General features: G+C 42.2%; 2 protein-coding genes across 5 annotated transcripts in view; one reads left to right on the forward strand and one right to left on the reverse strand.

The window, feature by feature from the left end:
- zdhhc8b (zDHHC palmitoyltransferase 8b) overlaps positions 1-11565 on the reverse strand; it is a 74377-nt gene extending 62812 nt beyond the window's left edge. Inside the window, 1 exon segment of the mRNA XM_020590330.1 lies at positions 10631-11565. Coding sequence (XP_020445986.1) covers positions 10631-10734 — 104 coding nt within the window. The 5' untranslated portion in view covers positions 10735-11565.
- Positions 11566-11693: 128 nt separating this feature from the next.
- Positions 11694-16682, forward strand: pgam5 (PGAM family member 5, serine/threonine protein phosphatase, mitochondrial). Of its 4 annotated transcripts, none has more exons than XM_020590324.1 (6): positions 11694-12199; positions 12690-12862; positions 13112-13237; positions 13536-13630; positions 15611-15744; positions 16031-16682. In XM_020590324.1, the coding sequence occupies exons 1-6, from the start codon at positions 11976-11978 to the stop codon at positions 16179-16181; spliced, it is 903 nt and encodes a 300-aa protein (XP_020445980.1). In that variant the 5' UTR covers positions 11694-11975; the 3' UTR covers positions 16182-16682. The 4 variants fall into 4 exon arrangements, with proteins under 4 accessions (XP_020445980.1, XP_020445982.1, XP_020445983.1 ...); XM_020590326.1 differs by having other exon boundaries at positions 15614-15744; XM_020590327.1 differs by having other exon boundaries at positions 13542-13630.
- The last annotated feature ends 128 nt before the right edge of the window (positions 16683-16810 follow it).

The following is a 16810-nucleotide window of genomic DNA, read 5'->3' on the forward strand; positions in this document are numbered from 1 at the left end:
TGCTAAATGGCTGAGGTTAAAATACACCTCCTGGAATAGGCATCAGCGTTCTCTCAGATGATAATAGATGTAAAAGACATGGTCTTGTTTTGCAGTGTAAAGTTAATTCATTTTATGATTTTGAAATTTCCCCTTCTGAGTTTAACACAATTGTTTGTCATTTCATGCAGCATTTTTCGTTCCACTTTTACATCGAGTTATAAGAGAACATTTTTAGGATGAGGACTAACTCATGTTTGGCAAATGTGCTCTTGCTATGTCTGCAACACTGGTTAAGTTTACTGGAGAATGAATGTCTCCAAATTCAAAACCCTAAACGAGATAACATGGGATGAAGCCAGACCACTGCAAAACATCCAGGCCACCCAATTAAAGTGCTTGACTGACCCATATCACATTAAAATACCGTTAGAGCCAGGGAACAGCTTTTGGTTTTCATTTCAGTTATGTGAACTACTGTCGTTTCTGAGTGTGTAACACTGATGATCAAGTCTCCAAAAGAAGCATGATAATGAAAATCACTTTTATTGGCCAAGTATGTTACACACACAGAAGGAATCTGTCTCCGCCTCAGAACCGAGGCAGCCATCTGTGGTGCCGACTCACACACACACACACACACACACACACACGCACACAAACACACACACCGATGGTGGCACTATCCCTGCAAGGTGCTGATCTGCCCATCGGGGACAACTTGGGGTCCAGTGTCCTGCCCAAGGACACTTCGACATGCGGACAACGGAAATCAAGCTACTGACCTTCCGGTCGGGGGACAGCCTCTCTACCGCCTGAGCCACAGCTGCCCCAGCATGAGTGAGAAGTAAAGAATTCTCTGCTCACATTGTATAACCAAAGTCAAACTTCCTCTCTCTGTTTTTCCATCAACAGTAGAGCAGCCATGACTTGATCTACTGTACATACGTAACACACAAGAATTGCAGGCATTTGTGCAGAGGTTTGCACACTGGGAGGCTAAACAAAACAGTGTGGCAGAGGAAATCCACAGCAAAGGGTTGATTAGCTGCTCTCTGGCAAACAGTTCACAGTCCTGTCACAGACCTAGTCAATAACTTCCTTCCCCAAAATAATGAGTATTACACAGTACTACACTTTTTTTTTTTTGACATTGTTAGGTATTAAACCTGGATGGAACCTCAAACACAAGCACAAACTGAGTCCACGTTCAGGCTGAAAACTGTGCTCTAACAATATAAATCAAGCTTCAAGATTCACACACTTGCAGTGATTTCACTCCATATGACACTCGGACACTATTGGTGTTTTTTTCATCAGCTCGCGTAAGCCCGATTTAATTGAGCCGAGTCGGGCAGACACAGGTTGGCCTCCATTTCCATCTGTTCCTAGCAACAGGGGGTAATCATGTTGAGTCGGGCTCAGCCGGCCCTGCTTCTGCCCAGGGCCAAGCTCCACCTTCAACAGAGCATTGGCTGAAATGTGGGCAGAGAGGGGAAGTCATTACACATTTAGCATTGACTTTTTATGATTCTCTCATATGGTCTTCTGATGAGGGGCGACTGTGGTTCAGTGGGTAGGGCAGTCATCTCCCAACCGGAGGGTCAGGAGTTCGAATCTCTTCGCCTGCAGTCCACATGTCGAAGTGTCCTTGGGCAAGACACTGAACCCCCAAGTTGCCCCCGATGGTTAGAGCCATCGGTTGAGTTGACACCGCAGGCAGATGGCTGCCTCGGTTCTGTACCGGAAACAAATTCCTTGTGTGTAACATACTTGGCCAATAAAGGTGATTATCCTTATCCTTAAAATAATGCCTAGCACCAGGGCTCCATGACAGTAACACCACAATGGCACGGCTCTTGCCACCCCTACACAATGCAAAAAATAAACAAACAATGAGTTTAATGTTGCAGCAGAAAGATAACTGCGCTGACCCGGAAGCAGCTCAGCATGGCTCCGACATCATATATAAAGTGGAGGTAGGCCCAGAATCCACAGAGTATAGGCCTGAGGGCTGAATGCACATGCATAATGGTAATTAGATCTCAGTCTTCATCACAATGCCATTCTTTTCGATAGAGATTTGACACAAGGTCAACACAGTGACCTGCTGGAGCACAGCACCTACAAACTGGTTGCTGGGGTTTACTGTCTATTCTATTCTAGCTGTAGCTTAGCATAACAGCTCAAGAGCCATAAAACCTGTGTAGTACAGGTTTGCTTTAGAGAGAGTAGTGTTCCTGTGTGAAACCATTTTCTTTATCCATGAGCGTTCCATGCGTATAATAACTGTAAACTGATGAGTGTTTCAGTGATAACAAAGATATGGTACGCTTGCCTTTGGAACACTGTACAGAGTATATGGTTGTTAACTGTGAAGACAAAAGGTCCAATAAGCATGGGCCTGAAAGAGAAAAACATCTATTGTCGTCTAGGTGAGAATACTATTATTGTTTTCATGTGTTGATGACAGAGAGTCGAGGGAAAGATAAAAAGGTGAGGCTTGCATGGCAAGCAGCAGCTAATGTGCAACACCATGAATACCAGGTTTTACAAATCTTTTCAAGAACTATTTCTGTGAAACTATGAACACAGGGCTGGTACCAATTCTGGTTATATTTGGCATGATCCTTTTTGTTTGAGAACATAAAGGACATTTCTATAAGTAAAGGGCTTTTGGAGGTTGATAAATATTAATATCTAGATCAGTGGCTTCAAAGACAAGTCCGACCACTTGTATTTCACACACACAAAATGATACATTAAAACAATATTAGCTTTGCATGATCCTTTTACTTAAACTTACATCAGTTGATTTTTTTTGGTTACTTGAAGCTGCAGCCTGTAAAACCACAACATTAAATTAAAGATGCTAAAAAAAATAAAAAAAAACTTCAAATCACCGCAAAATATGGTAATTTTCTGTGGGTTCACTACTACAAGTAACCCCATTTAATTCAGTTAGTTTTTATTGGGTTTTCAGCAAACAAGACAGATTGATAATAATGTCTGTAACAGACCAATAAGAAATCCATTGTTAAAATTTAAATATTGATAATGGTAGCTTTAAAACCCCCAATGTATGGAATTAGATTTTTCTGACTTTGGTGCACACCAGTGGTAACAGTAAAATAATTTGGCAGACATCAGTACCACAGAGACTGTACCAGTGTTCATGGGAATTTCCATCATTTAGCAACAAATGTATTTAAATTTTACATTTTTCTACCAGGTCTGTTGTCATCATTCAATAATTTGAATGATCACATTATGCCTGGTCAGTGTGCTGGTGCTTATTGGTCGAACGGTGGCTTGCTTGCTGTGCCCACTCATCTCCAGAGGCTTCTAAAACTACTTAGACTACTTTAAAAAGATGGCAAATATGCCAAAGACCTGTCCTTATAATTACAGAGTATCTGCAGTATCTGCCTCTCTTCCTCTTCATCCCACACATGGACACACCTACACTCCAAATAATGGGAACCTTGGCTCGCTGCAGACTCCTTGATGTCTCTGAAAGCCACTCCAGCTGAGACTGGTAAGACAGAGCTCTGTTTCTACTTATTACCAGTCATGGTCTCCTTCTGGCAAAACAGAGTGATGAGAAACAGGGTGGAGACCTCCATGGAAGGGGAGACTGGAGGTCTGAATTATTCCCACATGTTCCCTAAGAGGAGACTTTCCAGGCAGAAAGCTTATCCGGCTGGTGGGAGGGTGGTGCAGTACAGCAAACTCAGAGTACCTCATTGCACTTTCCCGCACTTTTTGCCCACGCACTCTGGCGCGCTGAATCCACATGGATCCATTTAGCTCAACTATGGCATCACAAGGAACAATTTGCTTTTTTGGAAAGCACCAGAGCTTCAGAAAGTCAGCGCTTCAAAGAAACCAAAAGTACTTTCTTTAAATAGACAGCGAGAAAAAAAAAATAATCAGAGTCACAAGATGGAAATGAAATAAATCTAAACGTTCTTCCACCTCCATTGATCTGGAGTAGAAATGACACATTCCAACAAATTTAAGACATTTCTTCCTTGCTCTTCAAAGCATGTTAAATTCATCTGATTCACACATACAAAACAGTGCACAAGCAGAAAACACACATTCAGAGCTTGGCAGAAAGAGGGCACGATAATTTTAGAATGCACTGGTTTCCATTAAAGCTCAATATGTGCTAGGAAAAGAATCACATTAAAAACATGATACATATTCTGCTGTTGCAGATTAGGACGGCATGCTCTTATTCATTTATGAGAAATCTGCTAACAGTGATCTCACTCTGTTCAAGACATATGCAAATGGAAATTAGGACTTGTTTACAACCAGTCTTTAGCACAGTGAGATAAGCTTATCAAATATGATCATTAAAATACAGAGAAACCAAAAAAATAAAAAAATAATAATAAAAAAAAATCAGGAAGACTTGCCCCAGCTTGAAACTTAACGTAAGCTGTTTGTGTTTGTGCAGCATGTAGCGTGGTCAGTCGCTCTGCTCACTGAGTGCCAGGGAAGAGGATCCGTCAGCATTATCTTAACCTAGTTGTCGAGCAGTGACAGGAAGGCTGGGGTGGAATGAAATTAGATGACCTGTCCTTTTATTCTCTGTGCTTTAGCTCATCAGTACAGATGGAGGAAGACCGCTCTTACTGGATGAAAGCTCTGCTAACAGCCTGATGATCAGGAGTATCTGATCCTTGATGGAGTGATGATTTTTGATTTTTGTCCTCAGTATAAGGTTGTCTTTGTACACTATACTAACAGGAGAGGTGATGGACCACTGACTACTTTTTTCCCCTGTGGTTTCCTCAGGGGTCTTTAACAGACCTTTGTTGGACTCCTAACCCCCATGGACACCATGCCACAGTAGACAGGACTGGTCTGTGTGCGTGTTAATAGTCAAAAAGGCTCATTCAAATGTCCTTTGAGAACCAGACTCTGCTAAATCATTACAGGATCAAGACATTTGACTGAAACTCACATTTGATCCCATTACTGTCAAAGAGCTAAAAATACATGAGCGATGGAGTCCAAACTCAGATATTCCAGGCTCGCGCTGGAGTAACACTACACGTTTTCTCCTAGTTTCTGTTTGAAATGAGTCTATGGGGGCTGATGTTTGATACTTTCAATTTATTAACTAAATATTTCAATAACCAGCTCTGTTTGCACATGTTCAGTGCAATTGGTCAAAGTCATGACATCAGTAATGATGACCTAAAATTTGTTCACAGTGAAATTAGTTTCACAAATTTACATTTATACCAGACAATGGTACTACAGGAAAAGCTAAGGGACCCCAAAAAATGTGTACAATTCATCTTAAAGGAGACATAAATTTGGATACTACCTTTCACAGCGATCTATACAGCATTTGTCAAGACATGGGTTTAAAAGCATCAGATCTCACTGATTTAACTGTGGTATTTTAGAAAATTTTAACTTTTTAACTAAACATCATAGCTGTGAGACTGTAAAGGTGAGGGGACAGGGGACTGGTCAGTGTGTAGTGATGATACAGGTGGGAAACAAACCACTGATTAAACCACTGACCACAGATAAGCACAAAAAAATGAATCACAAACCATCACACAGACTACAAATATGCTGCCAAAAGCAATGACGCTATTATGCTAAAAAAAGCATTTAGGCTCATTTATAACTCTGGCCTCGTCACCGTCATTACCTCAAAGTGAAATAAGGTCCCCTCTCCATTCATTACTACCTGCTGCCTTAAGTACCTGGGGCACAACCCTGCACATCAGTCTCCAGGTCCTCACTCCAAGGCGCTGTTGGATGAGGGCTTACAGAGAAAATTACACTTCTATCCAATATGACAAAACTAGTCACAATGCACCAACCAGCTGCTGGTTTTATCCTCAGTGGGAAAAAGTCTGTTATCTCTACAAACCAGAAGACTGCACCTCAAGGCTTTTATGAATAGGCCAAAGGGATATTTTGGCCCTAGTAAGGGTATGTCTCTTGGCTAGATGAGCAAAGTTTTATCCTGTGTGTGTGTGACATGAGGACAGGATATCTGGTTATCCACCTGAGCTGAGGGGCTGAAATCTAGTGCTGGGATAGTGTGTGATGACAAAACAGAGATATTTCAGCAAATATTTCTGATGTCATTATAGGCAGCAGTCTACATGCTGAAGATGAATCATGAAATATTTTTGCAAAGCTTACGTTGCCCTGTTCAGTTCTCAGTATTCTGCATATGAGCATCATATCAGGGAGGCTGAGCTCCTCTGGTTTCTTAATTTGACAAATGCTTGTTCATGAGCGTAGACACTGAAAAAGCTATTAAGGCACATTAATAACACGTCAATTAGTAATTTCCTCCTAAGAAATACTCTGGCCTTACAACATCTCAAACTTGGCAATATATCCCCAATCACACATTTAAATAAACAAACTAAAACCAAGTCAGCCCCAGTGTGAGCAGTATTTAAAGCAAACAGGCAGAATCATCTGCCTCTCACACCAAGCATAAACAAAATGAGTTAAACCAGCAATTCATTTAACTACAGTCAAGCACAGGGGGCATCGGAGCCACTAACGCCACACGGGAGGAAGGCAAATGGGCTCCAATGGGCACTAATACCAAGCAGCGTGGCATCAGCGAACCCCATGACAAAACAGACAACAGCAGCTCAGGATACATAATCACATGCAGGAGGCAGATTAGGAGCAGTGAACAAACATTCAATTATGCTTTTAGACCAAACATTAATAAAACATGATGCTACACAGCAGAGTGAAGAGGGGGTAAGGTGAACACTTACAGTGGGCTGCAACCAAATGTGACCTTACCAACACCACTGGACATGAACCGTATTCTAGCTGAATCTAAATGAGGATTCATACAGTAGAACGTGTGGGAAAATCATAAAGCTAAGGGAATTACTCTCTTAAAAACTGTCTAATAAAAAGCTTCCACAAGGACCCTGGGGTTATATCCCTAAAACAGAAATATTTGTGCCACCAAAATATTCAATAGTAATAGAGAAACAGTATTACACTCTATGTGTCAGTTAAGGCTAACTGCTAGCTGGCTAATTGTCCTCATTCATGTTTACTGTCAACCCCCGTCTCGATGCAGCTAAGTCGGCTACAGTATTATAGAAATAACTGCACATCCCTTCCTTTTCATGGAATTCTATTCTTTTTTTCCTGAAAATGACTAACAAATGTTAAAGCAAGCTAACGCTAGCCAGCACTGCATGTTAATTTTACTCACAATAGGGTGTACTTGACTAATGCTGCTAAGAAAGGACAGTTTATGAAACCGCTCTGATAAAAACTAGTTACTTAGTTCTTAGGCAGAGGCTGAAAAAGTTACTTTTCAGTATGTGACTCAGGTTTATCATAGATGCATTTTCTTTGTACCAGTGTCTTTGTATCTGTTTACTTTTACTACACTGTCAGACTTGTGAGGAAAGTATAAATGAGGGGGTCTATATGTGTCATTGCTCCATTCACCACTTTCTAGAGTGTCACAGTAAAATGAAGTTCTGTAAAAACCCCAAAAAGTTCTTTATCAAACCGTTTAGCATTGCCATGTATGTACCAAGACAGACTTTAAAAAAGAAGCGCTTGTTTTAACATTACATCATGGCCGACTGTCATCCTCTTTCCTGGCTTTGTAAACTCTGCACTCTTTCAGCCAACACATTGGACATACCTTAAATTCTGCAAGACGTGGAACACAAACACAAAACAATGCATTCAGTAGGATCTGAATGAAGTCAGATTCAATGGATCTACAGTGAAAAGCAGGAAACAGATGTGGAAGCTGAAGATTAGATTCCTGTCAGGCGTGCTCTGCTCTCAGTCCGGTGACATGCTGGCACCAAATGCCACCGCTAACTACCTCCGTCATAATTCACATCCACACAGCGAAGTCTCCTGAACACTGCTGCCCAGATGATCAATCGATAGTTTCCACACATCTCTCCATGCACATCCTAAAGTGTAGACTATTAGGCTTAGTAATAAATGATAATGGCCAGCGTGGCTGTTCAGTTTCCACAGCAGGGTATTTGTTTGGCACATGGTCAAGGGCAGTGATGAAGCCATTGTGAGGAATTTCTAAAAGGTAGAATAAGCCTCTTCAATGCAAGATTATGGTGTCTAAACCATGACCAAAAGATGAATTTGTCCATCGGGATTTTTTTGTGATAAATAGTGGCCATGCTGTTGAGATATCAATGAATTTTGCAATAATGTGTTCTAATTCAAACTCTGTGGGCAACAAACTACCAGGTGTCAATAAGCCAAACACAGTAACGCACCATGGACGATGTGTGTGAGCCAGTACTGGTCCAACATTGCATCCTCCATTGCCCATATGACACCAAGTGGCTCTCTGGCAGCAGTAAGACTTTTAGTGATAAGTAGTGGCCATGCTGTTGAGATATCAATCATTTTGCAATAATGTGTTCTAATTCAAACTCTGTGGGCAACAAACTACCAGGTGTCAATAAGCCAAACACAGTAACGCACCATGGACAATGTGTGTGAGCCAGTACTGGTCCAACATCGCATCCTCCATTGCCCATATGACACCAAGTGGCTCTCTAGCAGCAGTAAGACTTTTAACAATCTGCGGCCAAGGAATTCAAACTTGTGTCTCTGGCACTGCGCTGTGCATGAGTGCATATGAGGGGGCTGATATTGTTCTTTAGTGTTAACCCCAGCATGTCTTAGTTTGTGGCTGCCATACAGATGGCCAACATGAAAAGCTAAAATGCTCCTACTTTTGCACTTGTTTCATGTTGTTCTAGTTAAGAGATTTTAGACAAAGGCATATCACTGTTCTGTGGCTTTTTTTGTAAATGTGTAGCTTTGCATTCACTGGGTTCAACATAACAGCTGGAGTGGATGTGTGTTTGAGAATGGGGAGGCTTGGCCTAGTTTGAATGTGCACTGCTCCCTGGGGGGGTTAAGTTATAACTCAATCCTCTGGGCCCTTTACTAGGAAATTAAGGTGCAACAGAGTGAAGTCTTAATCCTCACCCATGAACCATCTGCTGGGGGGGATGAACCTTAAAAGTGCAGAGCGACATGAACCCCAGCAACAGAACAGGTAATAATATTTTTAAAAGACCTATAGGCAGCAGCATTTCTGATTTGTTAACCTTGGGACTGAATTGCAGAGCTCAAACTGAATCTTAGTACATTCATCTCACAACTAGACTTGTAAATCAGCCCATTTGTTTATGCAAAGCCCTAGACAGTGCACCAAGGAGTGCTGGGATTTTTCGAGGTACAATCCAACCTACCGGCACAAGCCACAAACACCATATGTTTCCTTCAGTCTCGGTCACTGACCCGAGACTGAGAGCGCAAAACCAGTGAGGATGCAGGTGAAGCATTTTCTCTGTCCTCAGAGACAAGTCTTACGCTTACAGCATTCCCCTAACCCTGCATCTGCAATAAATAATTTAATGACAGCTACAAATTCACACACAACATTAGATCCACAAAAGCTCATAACTGGAGCTATATTACATACAAAACAAGTTCAAAATGACAGGAATAGCTTCTTGTGCCAGTGCAGTAGCAACTCTGACATACAGTCTTTAAACACTACAAAACCCACCCACCATCAGACAGCAAGGAATCATGTTTAGCAATTTTATTCTTCAGTGGACAGACTGAGCCCACAGTGGCTCATCTGGGTCAGAGGCTAACAAAATAATTTTCAACCCCCCTCAGGTTTCCTCTCAGATGTGAGATTGAGCATAATGTTGATTTCTGTTCACCTGGGGCTTAGCATTAAGATAATGTACAGGAGAATGATGCTGCAGATCAGAGACACCTCTCTCTCTGCTGTTATCTTTCCTTGCTACAGGGTCGGATCATTCATTAGATGGAGAGACATGCAACAGATCCTACTTTGGGGATACTGGCATGATTATGATACCGGTTGATAAGATGTGACCATATAATTCTGGTCGCAGATGGCGTACATGAACCACTGTCACCTGCTTGTCACAGCACAGAAATCCACTTCTACTGTAGTAACAGGTGCTTTTGAAAGAGTAAGGACCTGCTGGCTTTGGTCAGGGCTTACTCACAAACCTCATCTGATCTCATTTCCTAGCCTACACACTAGGTGGGACCTCTGCAGGTCTCCACTCTGGGAACTCTTTGCCTTGGATGATAGTTAGATTATAGTTCTTCTTGACAGGAGTGTGACACTGAAAATATACCAACAGACAATACATAAATCAGACACAACTGCCTGCTGGCTCACTGCAACCATTTTAACGTTATCAACAACTGCCTGCAGCATTTCTTCAATAGAAAGTGAGTGTCTGCGGCCTAAGATGCGGTCAAACTTGCATGGCTTGTTGGAAGTTTTGCTTGCAGGTATTATGGCTCAATGTTCTCCCCGAAGGCGCACATGACGGGGGCGTATAGGCTACGGCTGCTTTTGGAAACCCGTTTCAGAACCGCGCTGCGAGATTCCCTGATGGGATAACGTAGGTACCTTCCTATAAAACCAATCATTTCACCTAAGTGATTGATTCCACACATGCAAACTTCGGGCTGCAATCCACTGTCGTCTGTATAATCTGAAGGCACATAGTGTAGCGTTATGAAGATCCAGCAGGCTAAGAACGAGAACAAGAAGCAAACTTACGTGAAAACGAAAAATAAAGTGGTCGATCCCACCAGGAGCGTGGCAGCAGTGGACACTGGGATGTATTTGGTGGGTTTAAATCTCTTTCCAGCGCTGTTGGGCATTCTGTAATTTCCACATTCCTCAGTGTATTTATTCCGATTGGAGTCGCATGTAGAGAAAAGAAGCAGTGTTCAATAAACAGGCCTTTCTGTGGCTATGAAAGGCACAACCAGCGCGTCTATGCTGTCGTTGAAGCCGCATAGATCCTAAGACGGAGAGGCAGGAATACATAAAGCTCTCTGAAAGCCTGGAAATCCCACCCTTACAATCCAGCCCACTGCTGAGGTCACCGAACCGCTCGAAAAGGTGGAGCCTCTCTGAAAGCCTTCAAGTGTTTTAAGAAAATCATCGGAACTATAGTGTTAATTATTTGCCATTTCTTATGAATCATTTTCACTCTACAATCATTTTACCCGGGGATTCAGCGAACAGTAAATGTGAACTTCAAACCATCGAAATGTGCATTAAAATGAAATTAATTTAATATCAAAATATGTCTCAAAGTTTAGGACGCCTCGATTTGTTCGTGTTTTGGAAGATATAGTCCAGGAAGCTCCAGATATGTGTTGCCTTGGTTGAGGGAACAGTACCAAAGTCCATTTATTATCTGGCAGTTTAAAGCTGCTTTGCTTTCCTACAATCCAGGCACAGTGTTCTGCACTGTGTATTAATATTCTTAAATTATATATCCTTATTGTATAGCAGTCGGTACGTATTTAAATGATAAATCCAGAATTTAAATGCTTTATCTATTAGTCTCTTGACACTAAAATAGTACATGAAAAACTATCTAAAGTTATGGTAAGTATTATAGTTGAATTACACGTAGCCTATATTATGTGTCGGTTTGTGCTGCGTTAATAAACTTTAACCAACCATATCAGATCTTCTTACATTTGGCCCCACTTAAATAGTCAAGGCTACTCCTCTATGGTTACTACTCTGGATTTGGGAGCTAGAGCGCCCTCGAGTGGCAGATAACGAGCCTTAAGCGAATTGCGAAAGTCACTACTTTTGGCTCCGAGAGGCCACCGTATTGTTTGTGGAAAATTACCTAGATTAGCATGCCATGTGTTGTCCTGACTGTATTTTTGTGTCCGGCTAAGAACCGCCGCCTTGTGGATATTTGTGCCACGAACAGCGTGATTCGTGCTGGGGTTGGAATTAATAGTCAGACGTCATTTAGCAAAAGACAACTAATTCTACATAGAGATATCGTTACGCATTGTTAACCTTACACCCGGCTAAGACGAGCTAGTTAGCTAACGTTAGCGTTAGTCGGTTCGCGTCAGCTGCTATCAGGATGTCCTACAGGAAAACGTTAAAACTTATTTGCGGGTTTGCTGGAGGCTCTGCTATTCTGTTGTTCGCCGCTGCCGACTCCCGTGGATACTTCGGAGAACATCGCGGAGAGGCGGCCAGTTGGTGGTCGAGATTGACCGTTCTTCAAGCTGCGCAGCCGGCGTGGTCACCTGCCAGACACACACCAGCCCCGACTGGACAAACGTGGGACTTTAACTGGGACAAGTACATACCTCTACACGTGTTGTCTCTTACTGCTTGGTTATTTTAACAAAGCTAATGTACTTATATTCTCTCCATTTTCATCCTTTCACTTTCGTATTGACAGGGCGCCACGCCAAAACTCTATAATATATATATTAGCCATTAAGTGGGTGTGCCTCACTGTGCAATTATATTAGTTAGAATACAAACTGGACAAACTTTAACATCTTTCTAAATGAAATCAAGTACGTTTGGATGTATGTCTAAACTGGGAGTGGACTATAACGATTTATGATATGTTATGATGATTATTCGAGCTATATTTATGACGGGCCATTCAGCTAAGATATCACATTTTTAAAGCCGAGTTTGACGTAGGCGTCTTCAAAACCAGACGTTCATTCCGGTTCGTAATTATGTTAACCTACTGTAGATTGCCATGCCTCAAATTAACCATGTGAGACAAAATCCATTTCTAATCTCAGATTACTTCATCTTCCTCTCTGTTTAGGAGAGAGCCATTTGCACTGTCTAATGGGAAGAAGAAGGAGAATTCAACAGAAGACCCCAGCTCAGAGCAGGACAACGGCAAACCAAAAGCTACACGCAACATTCTCCTCATCAGACACTCCCAGTACAACCTGAGCGGGAGCAATGACAAGGAGAGGATCCTCACTCCATTAGGTCCTTATTTCCCCTATTGTCATCTGGACAGCTGACCAGGCAGGAGTTTGGGGGTCACAAGTTCACATTGAGGCTAGCCTTAATCAATGTGTTCTGTTGATAGCATAACAGCATGTAGTGTACCACTCTGACAACAGCTGCCAAAGGAACTATTTATCTGTGTTTACTTGTTGTTCTACCCAAATCTTCTCTGATAGTGTCAGACAGATTCACATGTTTTTGTAATGACTGCTGCGTCTTCACTTTTAGGTCGTGAGCAGGCTGAGTTGACTGGCCAGAGGTTGGCAGCACTGGGGCTTAAGTATGATGTTCTGATCCACTCCAGCATGACCAGGGCCACAGAGACTGCACGTATAATCAGCAAACACCTCCCAGGTAGTGGGTGCCACACTGTCAGAGACCCAGGCGTACAGACTAAACATATCTGCACTTTAATTGATAGCTCTTTGTGACATATCCTGCTGCTGAAGCTGTCTTTTCAACAAAAACATGATACTGTTGAAACATTTTTATGTATGTATACACATGTGTGTATATGTCTTGTTGATCTGTGTTGTCGTGTCACTGTTGCCAGCAACTCAGATCGTGTACTGTATCAATTCAAGCTGGTGCATTATTGCTAAACATTTAAAATGTATACTAACATTGTTTTCTTATCTTAAATGTCGTACGGGCCCAGGAGTGGAGCTGGTGAGCTGTGATTTGCTGAGAGAGGGCGCCCCAATCGAGCCAGTTCCACCTGTTGCTCACTGGAAGCCTGAGGCTGTGGTGAGAGAAGCTACACCCGCTCCACCTCGAGTGGGCTGTAGGTCTAATATTCTGTGTCTTCATACAGTGGCTTCAGGCAGCTTTCTGTTCCTTTCAAATTTTGCACACTTTATTTTGTAGTAGAATTAATTTTAAATGGATAAAATTGCTATTTTGCCAATCAGTCTGCATTAATATTCAGACTTGGTCGATCCTTTCAAGCTCTGTCAGACTGGACAGGACACACCCAGGTGACCAGCAGTGGCTGTGGAGTGCAAACCGCCTCAAGTTACGCCCCCACATTATATCGCTCGAGACACACCCCTCATGTTAAACCCCCTTGACTATGATTGCGATTTCTTTTTTTGTTTGTTTTTTTGGTTGTTTGGTTTTGTTTTAACCTTAGTTACACAATGGAACCTACAACAGGTTTAGGATTCCAGTCATTTAGCAGTCACAAAGCCATAGATCTTAGATGGATAAATATCAGCTATATTTAGAACACTGTGATTATCTTGATATATTATATTTTCACTGCATTACCCACTCGTCAGACAGGCCACTCTGTTGCATCCATCTCTGCTCTCTTCAAAGCCACCAGGCTCATTTGACAAAACGGCAGCGGTAGGCCAGCAGCTTTTATGTTCTGTGAGGTAAAATGAGTGTTTTTGTCAGTGGCTTTAAAAAGGGTGATAAAACAACTTCTGTTTCCCATCAGAAAGGGCTGTCTGAGGCAAGATAAAGTGGTGCAAATAATCTGAGTATAACGTACACTTCAATTTATATAGTTTTTTTTTTAAGCTGTGCCAACAGTAATGTTATTGGCTATAGCTAGTAGCATTGATCCTAAACAACAGCTTTAATATATTTACTATGCGTGTCTCATCATTCTCTTTCACACTGTGGGGTTAAACTAACGGTAGCTAATCTCTTCTTCCTTCTTCTGTTTTTGGTATTTATGGTGTGACGTCTCGTCTGCTGATTGATCTGTAGGGGCGTAACTTGAGTGGTGTAGTGTGTGTGGCACAACTTGAGGTGGTCTGCACACTGCAGCCGGACCCTTCTTGTGCCTGGTGTTTGCCAGATGGAGGTTTACAGAGAGGTCCTTGGACTTCCTAGCCTGAAGTGCGGTGTGAATTGTTGGACCTTATAAGGTTTCTGAGTTATGTCCATCTAGTTTCATTTGCCACAGATGGACTCCAATCAGTTCTAGACATCTTAAAGATTATTGCAAACGGGATGCATTTAACTACAATGTGGAGGGAATACTTCTGTAAATGAGAGATTTCAGTTGCAGTCACTAAGAGTTATTGGGTGTAGAGTGATGGTCAAAATTGGATATTTTATCAATTAAAAACACAAAGTGTGCAAAAAGTGAATATTTTTTTAAGCCACTGTCATGGCTTTCTGCAGTTCACATGTCTGTGCAGCTGTCCTCTTCACTGCTTGTTTTAGCTTATAGCTGCAAAAATATTCAACATTTACAGCAGGTGCCTTTCCACAAACAGAGTGCTGGCTACTCTGGACAGTACTCAAACTCTACTGCCTTCAGTAAATAATGGCTAGAAAGTAAATTGATGACTGTGAGGTGCTGGAGGTTTTATGTTGTGAAATCTCCAGCACAACAAAGCTTATAACATGGTAACACCATGACCAGGATACACGATTAGCCTGTGCTTCATGATATAAAACAGGGTTATTATTGAAACAGTTAGCCCATGTAAACATCTTAATGCCTTATGTTGGACAGAATTGGGTCACTAGTGTAAATGTAGGCACTGACCTTTCCTACAGAGAGCAGTGCAGCAGCAGTTTTCTGCCCTCAGTGCTGATTAGAAGTATTGTATTCCACATAGTTGGTCTCATTTTGGAATGAAACTCTTCATGCGTTCCCTACAAAGCACAGCAGCATCATGTATCGAGTCTGTACTGACCAAGGGGTTTGTTCAGAACCCCTTTTTTGTGACAAAGGTGGCTTTCAACCTCTCTGCCGTCCTCCAGCAGTACCATGAAGATGGAGCTCGCATTGAGGCAGCCTTTCGCCGCTACATCCACCGGGCTGACCCCAAACAGAAGGAGGACAGCTATGAGATCATCGTGTGTCATGCCAATGTCATCCGTTATTTTGTCTGCAGGTTTGTGTCGCTGGCCGACCCGGAGGTCACGGCTTGGCTGAGGCCTTCCTGCTTTGCTAACCATTTAGTTAAACTGTGCTGTAGTTGTTTCTCATAAGATTTTTAGATTGTGTTTCTGTGCTCTTAATGGCATCCTTGAAGGGAACATTTCTGTATAATGTAAATATTTTAGCTGCTACATACAGTCGTACATTTTTGACAACTTGCTGGAAAATCGCACACGCGTTGTTAAATCCAGCACTCGGACTCGCTCTGAGCTACTCACATCTGTCTTTTGTCCTCTCAGGGCCCTCCAGTTTCCTCCAGAGGGCTGGTTGCGTATAGGCTTGAACAACGGTAGTATCACGTGGCTCACCATCCGCCCTAGCGGCAGGGGGGCCCTCAGAACCCTGGGGGACGCCGGATTCATGCCCCCGGACAAACTAACACGGACCTGATGGACCGACCAGTGGTTTCCTGGGACTTGGTTGACTGCAGCGTCCAAGCTCAGTTTTCTCCTTAAGTGTCTTGAAAATTACTTTTGATGTTATTACTTTGTAATCGAGCCACAAGTACTGAGAGACTGTGTGATGGTGTTGTCATGATTACACCTGTGCCATAGAATGCCAGCAGAAGGTGTTAACCCATTCTTAGCAACATCTCCTGAATGTAACTGGATTTTTATGAGTGATTTTTAAACCAAAAACAGTGTATTTGTATAGTTGTTGTAAATGCTAGCCATGCTCTTAGCTTTACATGTCATTAAAGTGTGCTACAGTGGCAATTGTATAGTATGGTGCACCAGACACAACTGAAGTAAAGCATCAACATTTTGGCAGTAAAGTAGGGGGATGTTTTATTGATTAGATGAAAACAAACGAGATCTTGACATACAGAAAGAGTAATCGCCATGGAACCTTTCTTTGACATTTTTAATAAAGCACAGAATGCTAAAAGCACAAGAAGCATCTCTTAATTAATGTGCATTTTTGCAAAATTCCACATTCATGGACCAGAATTAGATCTGCTGTGACCTGAGAGCATGAGGACCATGATACAATCGTCTCAGTGAAGAAGGTTGTGCTCT

Source organism: Monopterus albus, unplaced genomic scaffold (genome assembly GCF_001952655.1).
Source record: "Monopterus albus unplaced genomic scaffold, M_albus_1.0 scaffold12.1, whole genome shotgun sequence".
Classification (NCBI taxonomy): Eukaryota; Metazoa; Chordata; class Actinopteri; order Synbranchiformes; family Synbranchidae; genus Monopterus; species Monopterus albus.